General features: G+C 47.9%; 1 protein-coding gene across 2 annotated transcripts in view; it reads left to right on the top strand.

Moving 5' to 3' along the window:
• The window catches only part of IL1RAP (interleukin 1 receptor accessory protein), a 49,473-nt gene that overhangs the window by 11,898 nt on the left and 22,016 nt on the right, over positions 1 to 15,559 (top strand). For both annotated transcript variants that reach the window (XM_058812055.1, XM_058812056.1), the window contains exon 2: positions 3,958 to 4,025. In XM_058812055.1, coding sequence (XP_058668038.1) covers positions 3,959 to 4,025 — 67 coding nt within the window. In that variant the 5' untranslated portion in view covers position 3,958. The remainder of the gene's footprint in view (positions 1 to 3,957; positions 4,026 to 15,559) is intronic.

The raw sequence follows: 15,559 nt of genomic DNA, 5'->3' as shown, positions 1-15,559 counted from the left end.
GCACAGAACCAAAGCATTTCCCAAGCTAGCCCACTCTGGATTTTGCCAGCCTTCCTGTGTCTTTGTCCCAATTTTGGGGGCTTTCAAATGCTTTTGAGTTGGGACAGAATTACAGAGAGAAAATACTATGCAAAATGTGCTTTGGCTGAAATTTTTTATTTCCTCTTTCAGAAACTGCTTTATTTTATACTCCCTTTCAGTCAGAGCACTTAGTGGCAAGGTTCTGAAGGGCGCTTTTGTTCTGCAGGCCCTCGTGTGACTTCTCCATGAAAAGCAAAAAACCTATCAGCTCTCATAGAGGCTTCTGGTTAGGAGGGACAAAGGCATTTTTCCTGGAAAATGCAGCATTGTTCTGTAGAATTGGTACAGTGTCTTTGAGAATAAGTGTGCAGTAGTTACTCTGAGTGCAGTTCTCTTTGTTAATTACTTGACATCTGTCTTTGCTTTTATAATTGCTGGTAGAGTGTGTGGGCTTTGCAGAGACCATGCTGCTAAAGGCAGGAGGGATTGATGCCTTGCTGAGGTCTCTTTGGCAAGGGTGTTTTGTTAAAAGGTGTTTTAAATAAAAATATACATGTTTTTGTTTTTTTTTTTTTTCTGACAGAAAGCCCACTTGTGACCAGTATAAAATGAAAAAAATCAGACTTTTCACCCCCTTTGATGTTAAGAGCATGAGACACTTCCATGATTGTGCTTCCCCCCACACCACTTTTCTTTGCTCCTCAGCAGACAGAAGGTGAAAGTTTAAAGAAAAAGGTGCTCCGGAAGGAAAAGGGAACAATTTCTGATTTGAAACAAAGTGAACATTTCAAGGGAAGTTCCTGAAAAAAAACTCTAGCAAGGGCTGTGATGGATCATTTCTCTAACCGCTCTATGAATTATTATTAAAATGTTAATTTATGGAGACATTAAGAGCACCTCAGAGTATATTGGTCTCGTGAGAAGTTCCTGGAGTGCTGAGGATGTATCAGAGCTCTCCAGCTGCCTCCTGGCTGCTCTGATTGCCTGCTTGCTAGCTGCAGTGTGATTTCTGAGCTGGTAAGCTCTCCTGCTCACTGATTTTATTCTCCTTTTACTTTTATTTGCACTGGGTGGATGCAGCTGGGAGGAGCCTTCTGCTGCAGCCTGGGTTTGCACTCCCTGGCCTCTGGCTCCTTTGGTGTTTGGTGCAGTTCTACAGGATTGCACAAGGAGTTCATCAGACACCGCTGGAATTGCATCACAGGCAGGAAAAATGGCAACATGCTCTGTCCTGTCACGAAACACCGGCAGGTTGCTGGGAAAGGTTGACAAAACTCTTCTGTTCCTGGCAAGACCAGGGTGGGTTGTGGTCCTGTGGTTCTTCGGGGCATTGCAAAACCCACCCCTCTCTGCAGCAGGATGCTCTTCTCCTGTGTCACCACAGGACTGCTGTGGAAAGACCTTTTTATTTGGGGGGATATCACAGGTTTGGGGCTGTTTGGGTTTTGGAGTATTTTTGAGTAATATGTGCCACAGGAATGGAGCTGGGCTGGGAAATTCTGGCATGGTCAGGGCATCCAGGAGGGTGTGATGGCTCCCCTTGACCAGCCCTTGACTCTGTGCCTGTCCCTTCCATGGTCCTTTGCATTTGTGTAGAGTGGGAGCAGCCAGGGCTGTGGTCAGCTGTGTCCCTTCTCTGTAATGGAGAAATTGCTGTAATCTGACAGGCTCTGTGTCTGTCTGTCTCCACTGATAAGATCTCTGGAAAGCCTGGAATGAACCAGAAGGAAATCACTCTGTCTGTAAGGCTCCTGATTTTATAGCTGGGTAGAGCAAGAAAAAAAGGATTTTCCTGCTAGTATGCAGAGCATGGAAATCTTGGATACCTTGCTCATGGGAACCTGGTGGCTCTGTGAGACAGTTGAAAGGAGCATGTTCCTGTGAGCACAGCTAATGGATGTAAATATTAGCTCACTGCAGAGTTCATGTATCACCCAGTGAAATGTAGTAGTTTATTTTGGCCTCAGGCCACGCAAATGGCCTTGCTCAATACAAGGGAAACTCATCCAAAGTCCGTGGTAGTTCCTGCTTGCTTCGGGGCTGAATTCAGTCTGATTTGTGCAAAACGCAGGAGGGAGTTGCTGGAAAATAAGGGTGAGTTAGGACACGCTGTGCATTTAGCCGATGACAAATGGAGAGGGAACCATGAGGGATCTGGATTATGGGAATGACTTCTTACACCCCCTTTCTTCAAGCATCTCAATTACCAAAAGTTCCTTAATTCCTACCAGGAGTGCAGCATGTTGGATCTCGCTGTCCAATCTGATGGCATAAAAATGTTTTATCTTTCTTCAGCATTTCCAAGGGGTGGGAGTACTTAACATTGTTTCTTCCCTATGGAGTCTTAAGTAACATTGGGAGCTGGTTGTAGGTGGCAATAGAGAGAGGTTTGATAAGCAGCTGGCATTTCAATTTGGAAGAAGTGGTAGGGGATGCTCAGCCCTCTCAGCTGGACCCCAGGGAAAAAAACCCCCTCACTTCCTTTCTTGCTTCTTGGCCATTTTTGAAAGCCTGATGGCTTCAGAGGCAGTGTGCAGCCCTTTCCATGGACTGTGCAGGGAAGAACAGGCATGCTTCAGATTTCTTTTGTCTCTTTGAGATGAGCCCAGCAGAGGGAAGGCATCGCACAAAGGCTTTTCAGATGTAAGCCCTGAAAAGGAAGGATTCAATATCCGCTGCTGGGCTTTGAGTAGTGCAGTTCACGTGTCCCGTTCTTGTTAATCTCTGCAATCTGTGCAATCTTAGGTGTTCTCTGCCTATGCTCAAAGCCCTTCTGTGTACTGCATATATTCTGGACAAGTTTTTGAGGGAGATGTTTAAGGGAGCTCTGTGGCTTCTCCCCCCACACTTTTAGCACACCCTGATGGAGCAGGTTTCTCTGTCATCTCATGAGCACATTCCTGACAGTATCACCATGCTCATTACTGCATCTGCCTGGCAGAGCTGAGATGCTTTGATGAAGTTCAGCCTTTTAACCATCTCTTCTCCCTTTGTGATCTGACAGCACACAGGAATATCAAATGTGACCTTAACCCCTTTAATGAGAGCATCTAGTAGATGTCAGTTTTCATGACTACCAGCTTATAAATTGCATCCTGAAAAACCTAGAAACAGAGGGATATTTAATTCCAGTGAGTGAGCAGCTCTGAGAGCCGAATGCCAGATACTGGAGTGGGCAGCCAGTGAAACTCTGGCAGTGTACATTTATCTCAAATTACAGAAAATTGTGTTCTGTAGTGGGAATGGAAAAGTTTGGGATTGTTTTTTTGCTTATCACTGCTGCTTAGAAAGGGTAAGCCTTTGTTTAGATCCTTTCTGAAAAGTGTACAAACCTGGCGTTCGTTTACTCCTGAGTTCCAAGGAGGGTTTGACTGGGAAGGGCTGGTGAGGCCCTGTCTTGTCTCCACTGCCTGCAGGAGAGGCTGAAGCAGGCTGTGGCAGCTGGCCCCTTTGCAGGTCCCTGGCAGCACACCTTGCCAGCTGGGACTGCTCTGGTGTGGTGTCCTGTCAGTGTCAGACACACATTCAGTGCAGATGTGCTGCAGCCACTGCGAGCGCTCTCTGCACTTGTTCTTAGAGGTGACCAGAAGGAGGTCTTGGCAAAGCACCTTCTTTTGGGAGTCAGAGCTTGGGGTTTGTAGCCTGCAAACATCCATTTGACTCCTTGTGCTCCTGATACAGACTATTCTGGTGACTTGTCAATGAGCTGGGCTGTCCTCTTCAGAGCCATCATCTCCCAAGCTTGGCGAGCTGCCACAGGCAGAGTGAGGCTGCCATGAAGGTGCTGTTCTTGAGGAATCTTAATGAAATAAAAGAGGGGTGTGCCAGAGTTAAAGGGTCACAGGGTGAATGGGGGAATAAACACACAGAGTTTAAAAATGGCCTGCAGTGGTAAAACAGTGTCAGATAACCAGGTCTGTGTGCTTTGTCTCCCAGGATGAAGATGGTCAGTGTCCTGCTGGTTTTGCTCTGGCTGTCCATGGTCACCCTCGGCAGAGGCTCAGGTAAGGACATGGCATGTGATGGACCTGCCCACTTCTGTGCAGAGAAGAAAACTGTCTGCAATGAGTTTTGAGCATTTGCAGTGTTTCTGGATGAAATGGTTGTGTATAAAATACTTTAGTAAAATGCATGAACACAATGTTGGTTCTGGGGGGCTGTTGTACAATGGTCTGTGTAGAGATGACCAGTGTGGTATGAAGAGGTGCATGAGCAAATAGCAACAGCACCTCCACCTAAAAGTGCTTTCAAACTCCATCTGTGCCCTGTGTCAGTATCATTATTGCCCTTCTGTGAGGGGTGAATCCAGAGCTTGGCCCATGGAGCTGCCTTGTCCCTGAGCTGCAGGAAGGACCCAGGCTTGAACCTGAACTCTGCTATCCCTGGCTGGATCCGGAGAGGACTGAGATTCAGCTCTCCAATTCTGACTCATGCCTTAGCAATGCAAGGGGAGAGGGGAACTTCTAGAGTAAGAGGAGCTCTGATACCAGTCTCACTGAGTCACTTTCCTGACAGGAAGTATGTTGTCATGCTCGCAGCTCCTCTGGCACTCGTTCAGCCCAGCTCTTGTGAAGAGGCAGATTGTGCATGTCTCGGCTCCGGACTTCCTATTTGGGGGTGGAAGGAGACAGCATGATTTGCAGGAGGCAAGTGGAAAGGGGGAGGGAGGAAAGAACAGGAGCTGGTTTTATGGGGGGAAATGCTCAGAAATAAGGGCTGTACAGGGGTTTGACGAGTCCCCCCATGAACTCTTGTCCCTCTGCAATGCTGGCAAACAAGCAGTTGCAATGTACCCCGAGCAGATGAACAGCTCTTCTGTCATTCTCTCTTGGACCACACTGAATTATTGTGGGCCAGATTCACAACGTGCACTTCAGCAAGGTTCATCTCAGTGCAGTGTTCGTGGCACAGGCTGAAGCCTGGGAGGTTTTTCTCCTTGGGCTGCCCAAGGGCTGCAGGCACTCACAGTAGGGCTGTATTTTAGTGGGGCCTGTCCCATCCTCGCTGACAGGGGAAACAGCAATGGAGAAAATATATGGCCTAGGTCTCCTCCAGTGAGCCCTAGGCAGTAGGAGTGTGTGGGGAAGGAGGGGCCCAGGGACATGGATCTCAGCTGCTGGCTGGGAAAATCCCTGCTTTGCTTGTGCTTCTGGACGAGCTGTTCTGCTCTCCACCAACGCAACATCCTCCTCCTGCTGAGGCAGCATTACAACACCCCACGTGCAGTCATCTTGGGATTTTGCAGAAATGAGAGGTAGGTGCAATTGAATCAGGATTGCCCAGGAAATGTTAGAGCAGCTCTGGAAGCTAACACAGTTGGCTAGGAAGAAGCTGATTTCAGAAATGAGCACCCTGGCATTTGGGTCACACAGGCTCGTGCCAGTTGATTTGGAAGAACCAGAACCCTCCATGCATTTCTGCAGGGCATTTAGTACTTTTTAAACATACCTCCTTTAGCAGAGATTTGTTGTACAGGGTGGCCAGAACCCTTGTAGAATGCTGCAAGAATGTGAGTCAAGTCTTAATACATGAGACACGTAGTCAGTTAAAATACACTTCTCCTGCAATTCCACCGCAGTGTGTGCATTTAATTTCCTGCAGGTCTGTGGGTGTCAGATGCACTCTTCAGTTCAAAGCTTCCTTTTTGTGCCATGGACTTCATAAACCGGTTTGGGCTGTCAGAATGTCCTTTGTTATTCACGATGGGCTTGGATGGCTGTTTGTACTTGGATGGAGGGGCAGCCGTCTGTGCAGCCCTCTGTTTCACTGCAGGGTTTCCTGGGACTGGCACCAAAAGGAGACTGGAGCTCGTTTCACCCTTGCAAAGTCATAAATACATAGCAGTACGGCAGAGTGGCCTTGTTCTGGAAATGTTACAGCATTTGGGCTTGCTTTTCCTTCTTGGAGCAGGGTATGTGGGTGGGGGGAGCAGAGCTGAGCTTATCTGGAGTGAATGCAGAAGGGCTGTGCACAGTCTGCAGCTGCCCTGGTGGTCACCTAACATCAAGCAGGGCCATGGAAATGGGCAGCTCTCACTGGGGAACCTGGTTCCTGGGACATTTAACATGTGTGACTTGGTTGGGATTTGTCATTTCAGCTGAGTCCTTTTCTGTGCTTTGAGCATTAAGTCATGTAATGCTGTATGGTTGGGACCAGCTCTCTCTCCAGCCCGGGCTGGACTGAGGAAGGCTGGAGGCAGGGACAGGAGTTGTCTCATGGTTTGCTGCCACTCTTCCTGCTCTGCCATCCTTCCCAGTGGAGCAGTCTGGTCAGCAATAATGACCTGGGTCTACCCAAGCCAGGGCTACCAGCTCTGCTGAGTCCCAGGTTCTGTGAGCTTACAGAGGGGGTGAGGAACCATCACTTGCTAAATTTCAGCTCCAAAATACCAGCATTGCTCTGGCTGCAAGTGGCCTTTCCATCCAGTTAAGCCACTATGGCTCTCAGTCTCTCTGGCAGTGTGTCAGAAAGCTTTAGCATTACTCTTCCCCCTGCTTCCTACTGGAGAAACAAACCCACAAACTTTATTTCCCCTCCAGATTTTGCCTGCAGCACTGTGGCTCTAAAGATCTGTTCTCTGGGCTCTGCTGTTTCTGCTGCGTATGGAGGCTGGTGCTGAAACAAAATCAGTCGCTGAAAGGGAGGTGCAAGCTGTTTGAGGGAAGAAATGTGATCTGAGTAGTGTAGAGTAAGAAATGCAGAGCCTGAGACCGAACTGGTGCCTGAGTCTTCTGTTTGCTCATGCTGAACATGTGGGCAAATCTTCTGCTCTTGACAATATCCTGACCAGCAGTGCATGGAGTGCACGAGTACATCACTCATCACCTTTGGGCCAGTGTTTACAGTGGTAGTCAAGGTCTCCCTGCCTAGCTAAGCCATCCTCAAGATGGAATTCATGTTGTAGGGTGCTTCATGAACCCAGATGTTCTGATAGCCAGGGAAGGATAACAAAAACCCATGGACCCAGGTCTGGTTGTACAATACTTTCTTTGGCACTACTGAAGTCATATAAATATACACTGGCTCACAAGAGATGAAAAACCAGTCAGACAAAGAACATAACAGCCACTATGAATACAGAATAAAGTTATCTTCTTGTTTCTGAATGAAGCTGCCAATGTTAGATACCAACTTATAACAAAATGTGGCTGTAATTGTGCTTCTTGTTCAATTTTTCCCTCTCTGCTAACCAGGCTGCTCTCTCGCCCTCCAAGAGCTTTTGTAGCATGAGGGCTGGGGAAATGACCATGGCTGGGAGTACTGTCTTAGGGGATTGCAAAAGCAGAAGACTATTGCTGCCAGGAGAGGAGGAGCCGCCTCATGCTGGTTATTTAATGGACCCATGTGGTGTGAGCAGGTACCTGCTGTGCATAAACAGCCCTTTGGTGGGGGGATCATCATGTGTGCATAGGAAATGCCTCTGTGGCTCCCTTGGGGGCTATCAGACAGGCTGTGTGGTAGGATGAGCCCAGGACTGGGCCAGAATGATACCCCAGCATGGCAGGCAGTGGCTGGAAGGCAGCCAGCAGTTTCTCTCCTGGGAGCTTTATTTCAGGCTTTGCTGTTATTTGCTGGATCGTGAACATGTCTGTTTACACTCCCCCATATCAAAGGCTTTCAGCTACTTTGGTTTTTGATGATTATTGATGTCATCAATGCTTTTGGGTTCAGGTGGTAGTTGGAGCAGTGGAGTTGTGGCTGCAGTGAGAAAGAAAGACAGGTCTAGCTCCAGAGGTCAGAGCCACTGGCTGCACTGTCTCTCACGAGTGCCGAACTGCACTGTGGATCTCATGCTTAGCAGAGAGGCAGAACAGTTGCTTTTGGCCAGGGGAAATTTGCAGATTAATAAATTACTGTCTGTAAAACACTTTGAAGATGGAAAGCCCTGTGCAGCTCCTCAGGATTATTGCTATATGGCTCTTACTCTACTGATGGGGCTCCAGTCGCCTTATTTTCCTTATGATTTGTGACAGCCCCAGAAGCTGAGAAGCTTCTTTTAGTGTGTAAAGTCAAAAGAAAAACAGATTAAACTGCATTATTGTTTTCTAAAGAGACTAAATCCCTCCCCCACCATCATCTCCTGGGATTTCCTGACTTCCTCCTACTCTTCCAATCTCAGCTTCTTGCTGTCCTAATTTAGGACGTGATTTTATAACCATCCATACCCATCTGTGAGCTACTGTGGTTGTAGAAGTTTATGGCACTTGGGGGCATGAAGTCATTGACACTGAGAGTGTTGAAAGCTGCACAGCCCTGGAGTGGATGGAGATAAAACCCGTGGAGCAGAGCTGACCTGGGTGCAGACGTGTCCCCACAGCTGCCAGCCTCCCTCCACACCAGCCAGAGCTGTGCCCACTGAGCAGATAAAACCTCAGGTCTGCTTCTTGTCAGCTGAGGAAATGGGTTGTGAGGGGTGAGCTCTGTGCAGACATCATGGTGTGACCTATCTGCACTGAAGTGCAGGAGTGTGTGGAGGAAAGCAGCCCTTTCTGGGTGTGTTGCTGATACAGCACTGAACAGTCACCTTTGCCCCTGTGTGTGTATCAAATAGGGCATCAGGGAGCTGTCATGTCCCCCTGTCACAGCCACAGCGCTGTGCTCTCACTGTCAGAGCTTTTGTGGCACCCAGGTGACTCTGCTGGACTCTTGGTCCCTTTTAGTTCATTTTGCTGCCTACTGTGTTTGTTTGGTTCCCATCCTTGTCTGGGGACAGCTGCTGCAGCATCTCTGTAGTGCAGACATCCCTGTGGGATGGGCAGGGGACAATTGCTGACTGTATTTTAAAGCAGGCAGCAGAGCACCTGGCTGAGTGCAGGGACTGGGCTGCTTGGGTTTAGCTAAGCAAGCCTATTGGCAGAGCCACGAGTTCAGCCTGGACCTTGTCACGTCCCAGTGTGGTGTCCCAGGCACACAGGAGCCCCTGCCAGCTTAAGCACAGCTCAGCAGTGATGCTGATCAGATAAACCCCCTTTTCATGCAGCCTCTCCTACTTTGCAATGGGGTGTTCCATTTCCTGTACCTCTCCTCTTCCTTTGCTGCTCTGCTTTGCTTCATGCATAAATTTTCTCAATGAAGTGAGATGGAAAGTAGCTGTTTGCTCTTCTTATCCTTCAGGGAAGCAGTTCATGCCCCTACCTTTATCGTTTTGATCTCAAATTTAAAGAAAGCCTCCAGAAAAATATGTCAAGCTTGCTAGAGAAATCTGAATATAAATTTTTTTTTGTTTTTTCTCTTTGGCCTAGTTGCTGGGAGTAACCAAAATACTCTGCCACATGCAGTAAACAGCTTTGTGCACAGATAGAGAGTGAAGTCACAGAGCTCACTGTGGAGGAGTTCTAAGAGACACAAATAAGGACTACCCAGTGTTAGAGGCTGTGCTTGATGAGATAAGGCGATTCAGAGTCGGAAGCTCTGGGCTCCATTACAGAATCACAGGCTTTTTGGATGTCTTGCTTTGGCTGCTTCCCCTGAAGTCAACAGTTTATGCAGTCAGCTTGTTTTCTATGGCTTTGGCAGAGGCAGGTTTTCACACCTGTTCAAATTAGAAATTCAGGGTCTAAAGTTAATCAACTGCCATGTACAGGTGCTTTTCAAAACGGAGCCATTCTGCAACAGAAGGTACTTTTCCTTCTTCTTTTCTGAGCTGTCCTACCTATTCAAATTATAAAAGCACTTAGGGGGAGAGAGGGACTCCATCCTAGTGTGCAGCATCTAGATGAGAGGCTTTGTGAGGGCATCACAGCTCAGTGGCAACACAGGATGAATATGATGGAACTTGGGAGAAGTGTAAAACCATGTCACCAATGCCATCACAGCAGAGCTACATGGATGGGGTTGGGCTGTGTAGGAGGTTTGTGCCAGGACCACTTCCACCTCCTTGCTCTACTGGAGAGGCTGTGGGAGGAAGGCAGTGGGGTTATGAGAGGCCTCTTTGGATGTGTTTCCACTGGAAGTGAGATTACAAATTTCTGCAGAGTTGGCACAGCCTCTAGGCTGAGCCTCCAAGGCAGCATTCAGCTACAAGCAGTTTTAGGTGTTCTGTGGCCACCGTCACTGCTGCAGAAGTAGTGAGAGCAAACAGTGAGAGCCAGCTGATCTTGGCTGGGCCTCACCCAGCTCCTGTGTCATTCCCACCCATCTCAGTGTGTTTTGGTTTGTGCCTCTTCTCCCAGTTAAGGGCAGAGCTTCTCATTTGTTTTTTGCTATGCTTCTATTCTTCTACCCTGTTGTATGGTCAGATGGGGTACTGCTGAGCAGAGAACACAGCCAGGGGTGGTCTCGTGCAGGGTGTAAAAGGAAGAATGCAGACACAGTGGGGAGAGTGGGTGCTCCTGGCACTGGCATAAATGGGAGATGCACCCACACATGGTGCTGGCCACAGCTGGCACCTCCTGTGCTCACAGCATGGCTTTTTCATTCAGCCTGGCTTCCTCCCCTTCCTTCTCACCGACTGAGCTTGAAAGATGGTGGTGAGGAAAATTTTTTTAAAGGTAGTAACGATTAATTCTTGCTTAACTGCTTTGTGTGATCAGCTTTTTCTGCCTTATTGATGCTGATCCGTGCATCATGGTAACAGGCTGGCCTTGCTGTGCCCCTGGGTACAGGCTGACTCATACCAGCTTTGCTTTAACGTAATGCAGCAGGGACAGATGAAGAAAGTAGGAAGCTGTTGAGATGTGACTTGGCAGCCCCAAAAAGCCAACTGTGTCATGGGTCAGGACAAAAGAAGTGTGGCCAGGAGGTCAAGGGAGGTGATTCTGCCCCTCTGTTCTGTTCTGGTGAGACCCCACCTGCAGTGCTGTGTTCAGCTCTGGGATCCCCAGCATCAGTTAGTTGGAGTGAGTCCAGAGGAGCGCATGAAGTTGATCTGAGAGCTGGAGCTCCTCTCCTATGGCTGCGAGAGTTGGGGCTGCTCAGCCTGGAAAAGAAATGGCTCTGAGGAGACCTTAGAGCTCTTCCAGGACAGAAAGCTGCAGAAGGACTTCTCACAAGGGTGTCTAGTGATGGACAAGGGAGGATGACCTTAAACTTAGGGAGGGTAGGTTTAAATTTGATATTAGGAAGGAATTCTTTGCTGTGAGGGTGGTGAGACACTGGAAGAGGATGCCCAGAAAAGCTGTGGATGAGCTATCCCTGGAAGTGTTCAAGGCCAGGTTAAATGGGTCATTAAGAAATGTGGTCTAGAGGGTGATGGCCTGTGCACCCACAGCAAGGGTGTTGGAACTGGGTGATTTTTAAGGTTCCTTCCAACCAAATCATCCTTTGATAATGCAGCCCCATCTGATGCTGCAGCTGAAGTGGTGTGAGGAACAGGGATCATTAATCTGACAGCACTCACTGATGGCTTTGTGTCCTGCTGCCACTGCAGGGTCCCTGTCTGCATGCACGGCAGGCCCCCTCAAGGCACATGAAATCAAGGTGGGCATCCTTATCCTCACCCTGCTGCCCTGCCTGCACTTTGTCTTCCAATTCTGGAGATGGGTGTTTGTGGCTGCATTTCTCTTCACAGAGAAAAGCAAGGCACAGCTTCCCAGGGATATTTCTGGAAATCGCAGCGAGGAACCTCAGAGAAAGAAAAAACAATTCTTATCTCAATTGCTGTTCCTCTTGTTCACAAGTGGGGAATGCACTGTAGATTATTTACCTGAAGGGAATTAGTAATTGGATTCTGGTGTAAGTGTTTTGATTCACTGACCAACTGAATCCAGGTGCGTGTGTTGGGACTGTCAGCTGACAGCCACAAGATTCTGGGCAGTCGAGTGCAGTTGAATGCTTGTGCAGATTCAGTTTAGATGTAGTGTAATGTAGATAATAGAATAATATACTGTATATATAATGTAATATATATAATAGAATAATATAGTATAAATAAAGTAATTAATTAGCTTTCTGATATCCATGGAGTCAGATGCATCATTTCTCCCCTTCATTGGGGATTGCCCTGCTTTTACTGTAGGTGTTTCCTTCCACCATGCAGCCTGTATGATCCTCACCCCTTTTCCTAAGCAGAGCTGTGCAAACAGGACCATTTCTTGCCTTTTCTCATTTTATCTGTCCCAGATAGGTGTTGTGGGTCATAGGCTCACCGTGCAATTCCACAGCATTCAGCAGTGAGAGGGGTCAAGGGAGCTGCAGTGCTCTTGATTGATACTGAGGACAGGGTGGCTTCTTTAAAAATCATTTTGCAGAGGCATTTCTAGGAAGGGGCATTTGTGGGATGGTGTATTTTTAGAGAATTTTACTGTGTCTCTCAGGTGTATGTGTAGTGCTCCATTTGCTGCAGCCTAGAAGAGAGGTGGAGTTGGATATAGCTCCATCTTCTCACTAGTTTCCATTTGTTAGGGGACCTCTGGAGTCACAGCATGAATGCTGATCCCAGATGATTTAATCAGGAGCTGCTCTTAACTCCAGCAGCTGTTTTGTGCAGGAAACATTTCAAGAGAGAAGAAACTCACTTCTGAGGCTTAGCCAGTGAAAACAAGTGTGAGTTGCTACAAATGGGCACACCACCATAGAAGTTAGTGCTGTTTCTCACAATTGGAACTGGATCCTTGCATCCTTTTTCTGCAGTGCTCCCTCAAATCACATTGTTGCTGGAATCAGGATATATCAATATGTGCATATATTTCTTTTCCTAGTGGGACTGCTTTATGCCAATGAAGGGTCAGTCATGCCATTTATTCAGGCTATCTCCAATTTAGACTGACACACAAGCAGTTGCATGCTGATGTTAGCAGCAAGTGGGCTTTGAATATCCAGTAGACCTTAAAATAGTGGAAAGAGCACAAAATGTCCTGGGGAGCTGTTGGATGCAAATAAAATTATAGCAATAACAATGTGAGTATCCCCTCTACTTGATGGATGTGTGGACATGCTGCCCCATCTGCTGGGCTCTGCTGCAGGAGTGCCACCACAGCAAAGGTTGCTGTTGTCACAGGGAGGAGAGCACTGTCACAGCTGAGGAGGAGGAGGCTCATAAAGGTGTGTGTGAGGGGCGCCCTGCAGTTCTCACACATTATATCAGGCAGAGCCCAGCTGTATTGGAAGTAAAACACCCCAAAATGTAGAAATAGCAGAGTAACTGTCAGCATGGCACAGCGGGGAGGGAAGCTGTGCAAAGCACCCCAATTTCTGTCCTCGGTGTTTTATGTGTTAAGGACATTTTGCTGCAGCCTGTGGTGCTCCTGCCATCCCTGCTCTCAGTGATGGGTCATGGCAGCACTTCCTGACCCTCGGGGTTTGCTGGGTGGCTTTGCCCTGCAGCCAGGAGGAGTCCTTGCCTTGGGAGGGAGGCACAGCCTGGGATCTCCCCCTGCACAGCTGCTCCTGTGCTCTGGGTGCAGCTGCTCATTGCCAGCTGTGTCTGGGGTTCAGCTCAGAGCTTGCAGCACCCCAGGGCAGGGCATGTGGGGAGCCTTAGCACCACCTGTTTGCTGTGACCCTGTCCCTGAAGCCAGGCCAGCTCTGAGACAAAACCTCCAGGTACAGCTCTTACAGCAAAACAATAACAGTCCCTTCTTCCCAAGCCAAGAAGGCAAGGCCTGGGCATTGTTTTAGAGAAATGCAGGAAGAAAAAAAAAAGAAAATAGTTGTATTTATTTTCAATAACTCATTCAGGTTGAACGGGTAAGTAGTTTTACAGTGCTGATTTATGGGCTGTTGCAAAATGCAAGAGCTGCTCATGATTGCAAATTTCATTGATCTTGACTCCAAGAATTTCAGTACAGTAATGTTTTATATAGTTTCTTCTCTTCCCAGTCCTGCCATTTGAAGTAATAAGGGTGATTTGCCTTTATGCAGCCCAAGAGGAGACGCAAGTCAATGCTGGGAAGAGAACCTGGGCATCCTGATTTACAGAGCCAGGTCTGCTCCTTTCAGAGGGGAAGCCTTTCTTTACAGAAAAAAATGTCCTGTCTCCATGAGTAACAGTCCCTGCTATATCCTGCAGTCTCTGCAGGCTCATTTGTCTCATTGCCACTCTAAGGACACTTGACCATGCCTGGTTCATGGCCCCACCAGCATAAAGCAGCCTGCTGGTTCCAGTTTGCCCTGATCAGGATGTGATGGGTCATTATGCTCCTTCCTTCTCAGGGTGTGAGGCTTCCAACAGTGGTTTAGTCCTTGAAAAGGAGCCTCAACACACTCTGTGGTAGCAGCCATAGTGTGTGATACTTCTGAAAGATCTGTATGATTTCAGATGATGAACACTCTCCAGATATTTGGGGTTGGGGTTGCTCAGAACAAATGCTTGTGTTCTGGGTAGCTTCACCACCTTTTCCTAGCCCAAATCATTCTCTTCCTCCAGAGGCAGCACTCTGTCATATGGGTGTTTGGCATACTGCAGGAGGAGCAGTGCAGCTTGCATTTACATTTATGTGTAAACCCGCCAGAAAACATTTCTATTCTTACTGGCCCAGATTCCTCCTGCCCATGACTAACCATTGCTGAGCCACAGGAGTTAGTATCATTGCCTTTAAGTGCTGCAGGCCTGTCTTCTCAAAGGTTTATCTCTGCTTTTTTTAATTAAGTATGAATTTGGGGGCAGGCTACATCCCACTGTCTATTTAGGGAAGAATAAATGCCAGAAATCCTGCTTTGGGCCTGTGAAGTCAGTTCAGAAGAATTCAGAAGAATTTGGCTCAAAGAGCATATTGTGTTCTGTTTCTCCTCTCAGTCTGAGTTCTCCTAATATCTACAAATGGGAGAGGATTTGCAGTGTTGTCTCTGGTGAGCCTGTGTGTGATGTGCTGAGACACTGCTCCCAAGGACTGCTGCAGGCAGCACACCCCTCTCCTGTTTGACTCATTTTGGGCTCTCAGACGTCAGGCTGCCCTAGCAAATGCCTCCCAGCAGCTCCAAGAGAGGCACTGGGAAGTGTGCCACGCTGTGCTGTGCCTTGTCAGCGTGGGGAGCAGGAGGTGCAGTGACAGCAGCCTCCCCGTGTGTCTCAGTTGGCTCTGACAGCGCAGGTTGCTCCCAGGTTTGCTGACACCCTGGCACTGTGCTTTGCTTGCACTGAGTCCCTGTCTGCCTGTGCATCCTGATGGGTAGGAGGAATGGAGTGGAGTCCTTGGAAGAGAAATGGGTTTGGACTGTGCTTTTTGTGGTGAAATTGTTTGCTAATGACAAGAATATTTTTTAAAAGAAAGTAATTAAAGAAAAAGCTCTATACAGCTTTGTTCTCATGCTGGTTATTTTCTGTGTGAGTCCAAGTCTGCTGTGAGCCACACTGAGCCACTGCCTGTTGTTGAGCTGTGCTTGGGGTTTGCACCTGAGCACTGCCTGGAAATACAAGATAACCTGCTGATACCTGTTCCTTACTGTTCTTTTGCCCTCTAGGCTCCAGTTCTAAACTTCACTATCAACAGTCTTTCTCTGTCACTTAGTACTGCTTGTACTCATTGTATTATCCTGATGTGCACAGCTGTCACATGAATCCATCACAGGAAAGACAGTCCTCACTTCTGGAACCCACAGTCCAGCTTCTTCTGGCAGGGAACGTGACCCACAGCTCTAAGGGAGGGTTGATGTTTGATTT

The sequence above is a fragment of the Ammospiza caudacuta genome, chromosome 11, assembly GCF_027887145.1.
Source record: "Ammospiza caudacuta isolate bAmmCau1 chromosome 11, bAmmCau1.pri, whole genome shotgun sequence".
Classification (NCBI taxonomy): domain Eukaryota; kingdom Metazoa; phylum Chordata; class Aves; order Passeriformes; family Passerellidae; genus Ammospiza; species Ammospiza caudacuta.
Note: the sequence above shows the minus strand (reverse complement) of the source record. Positions and strands in the feature narration are given on the sequence as shown.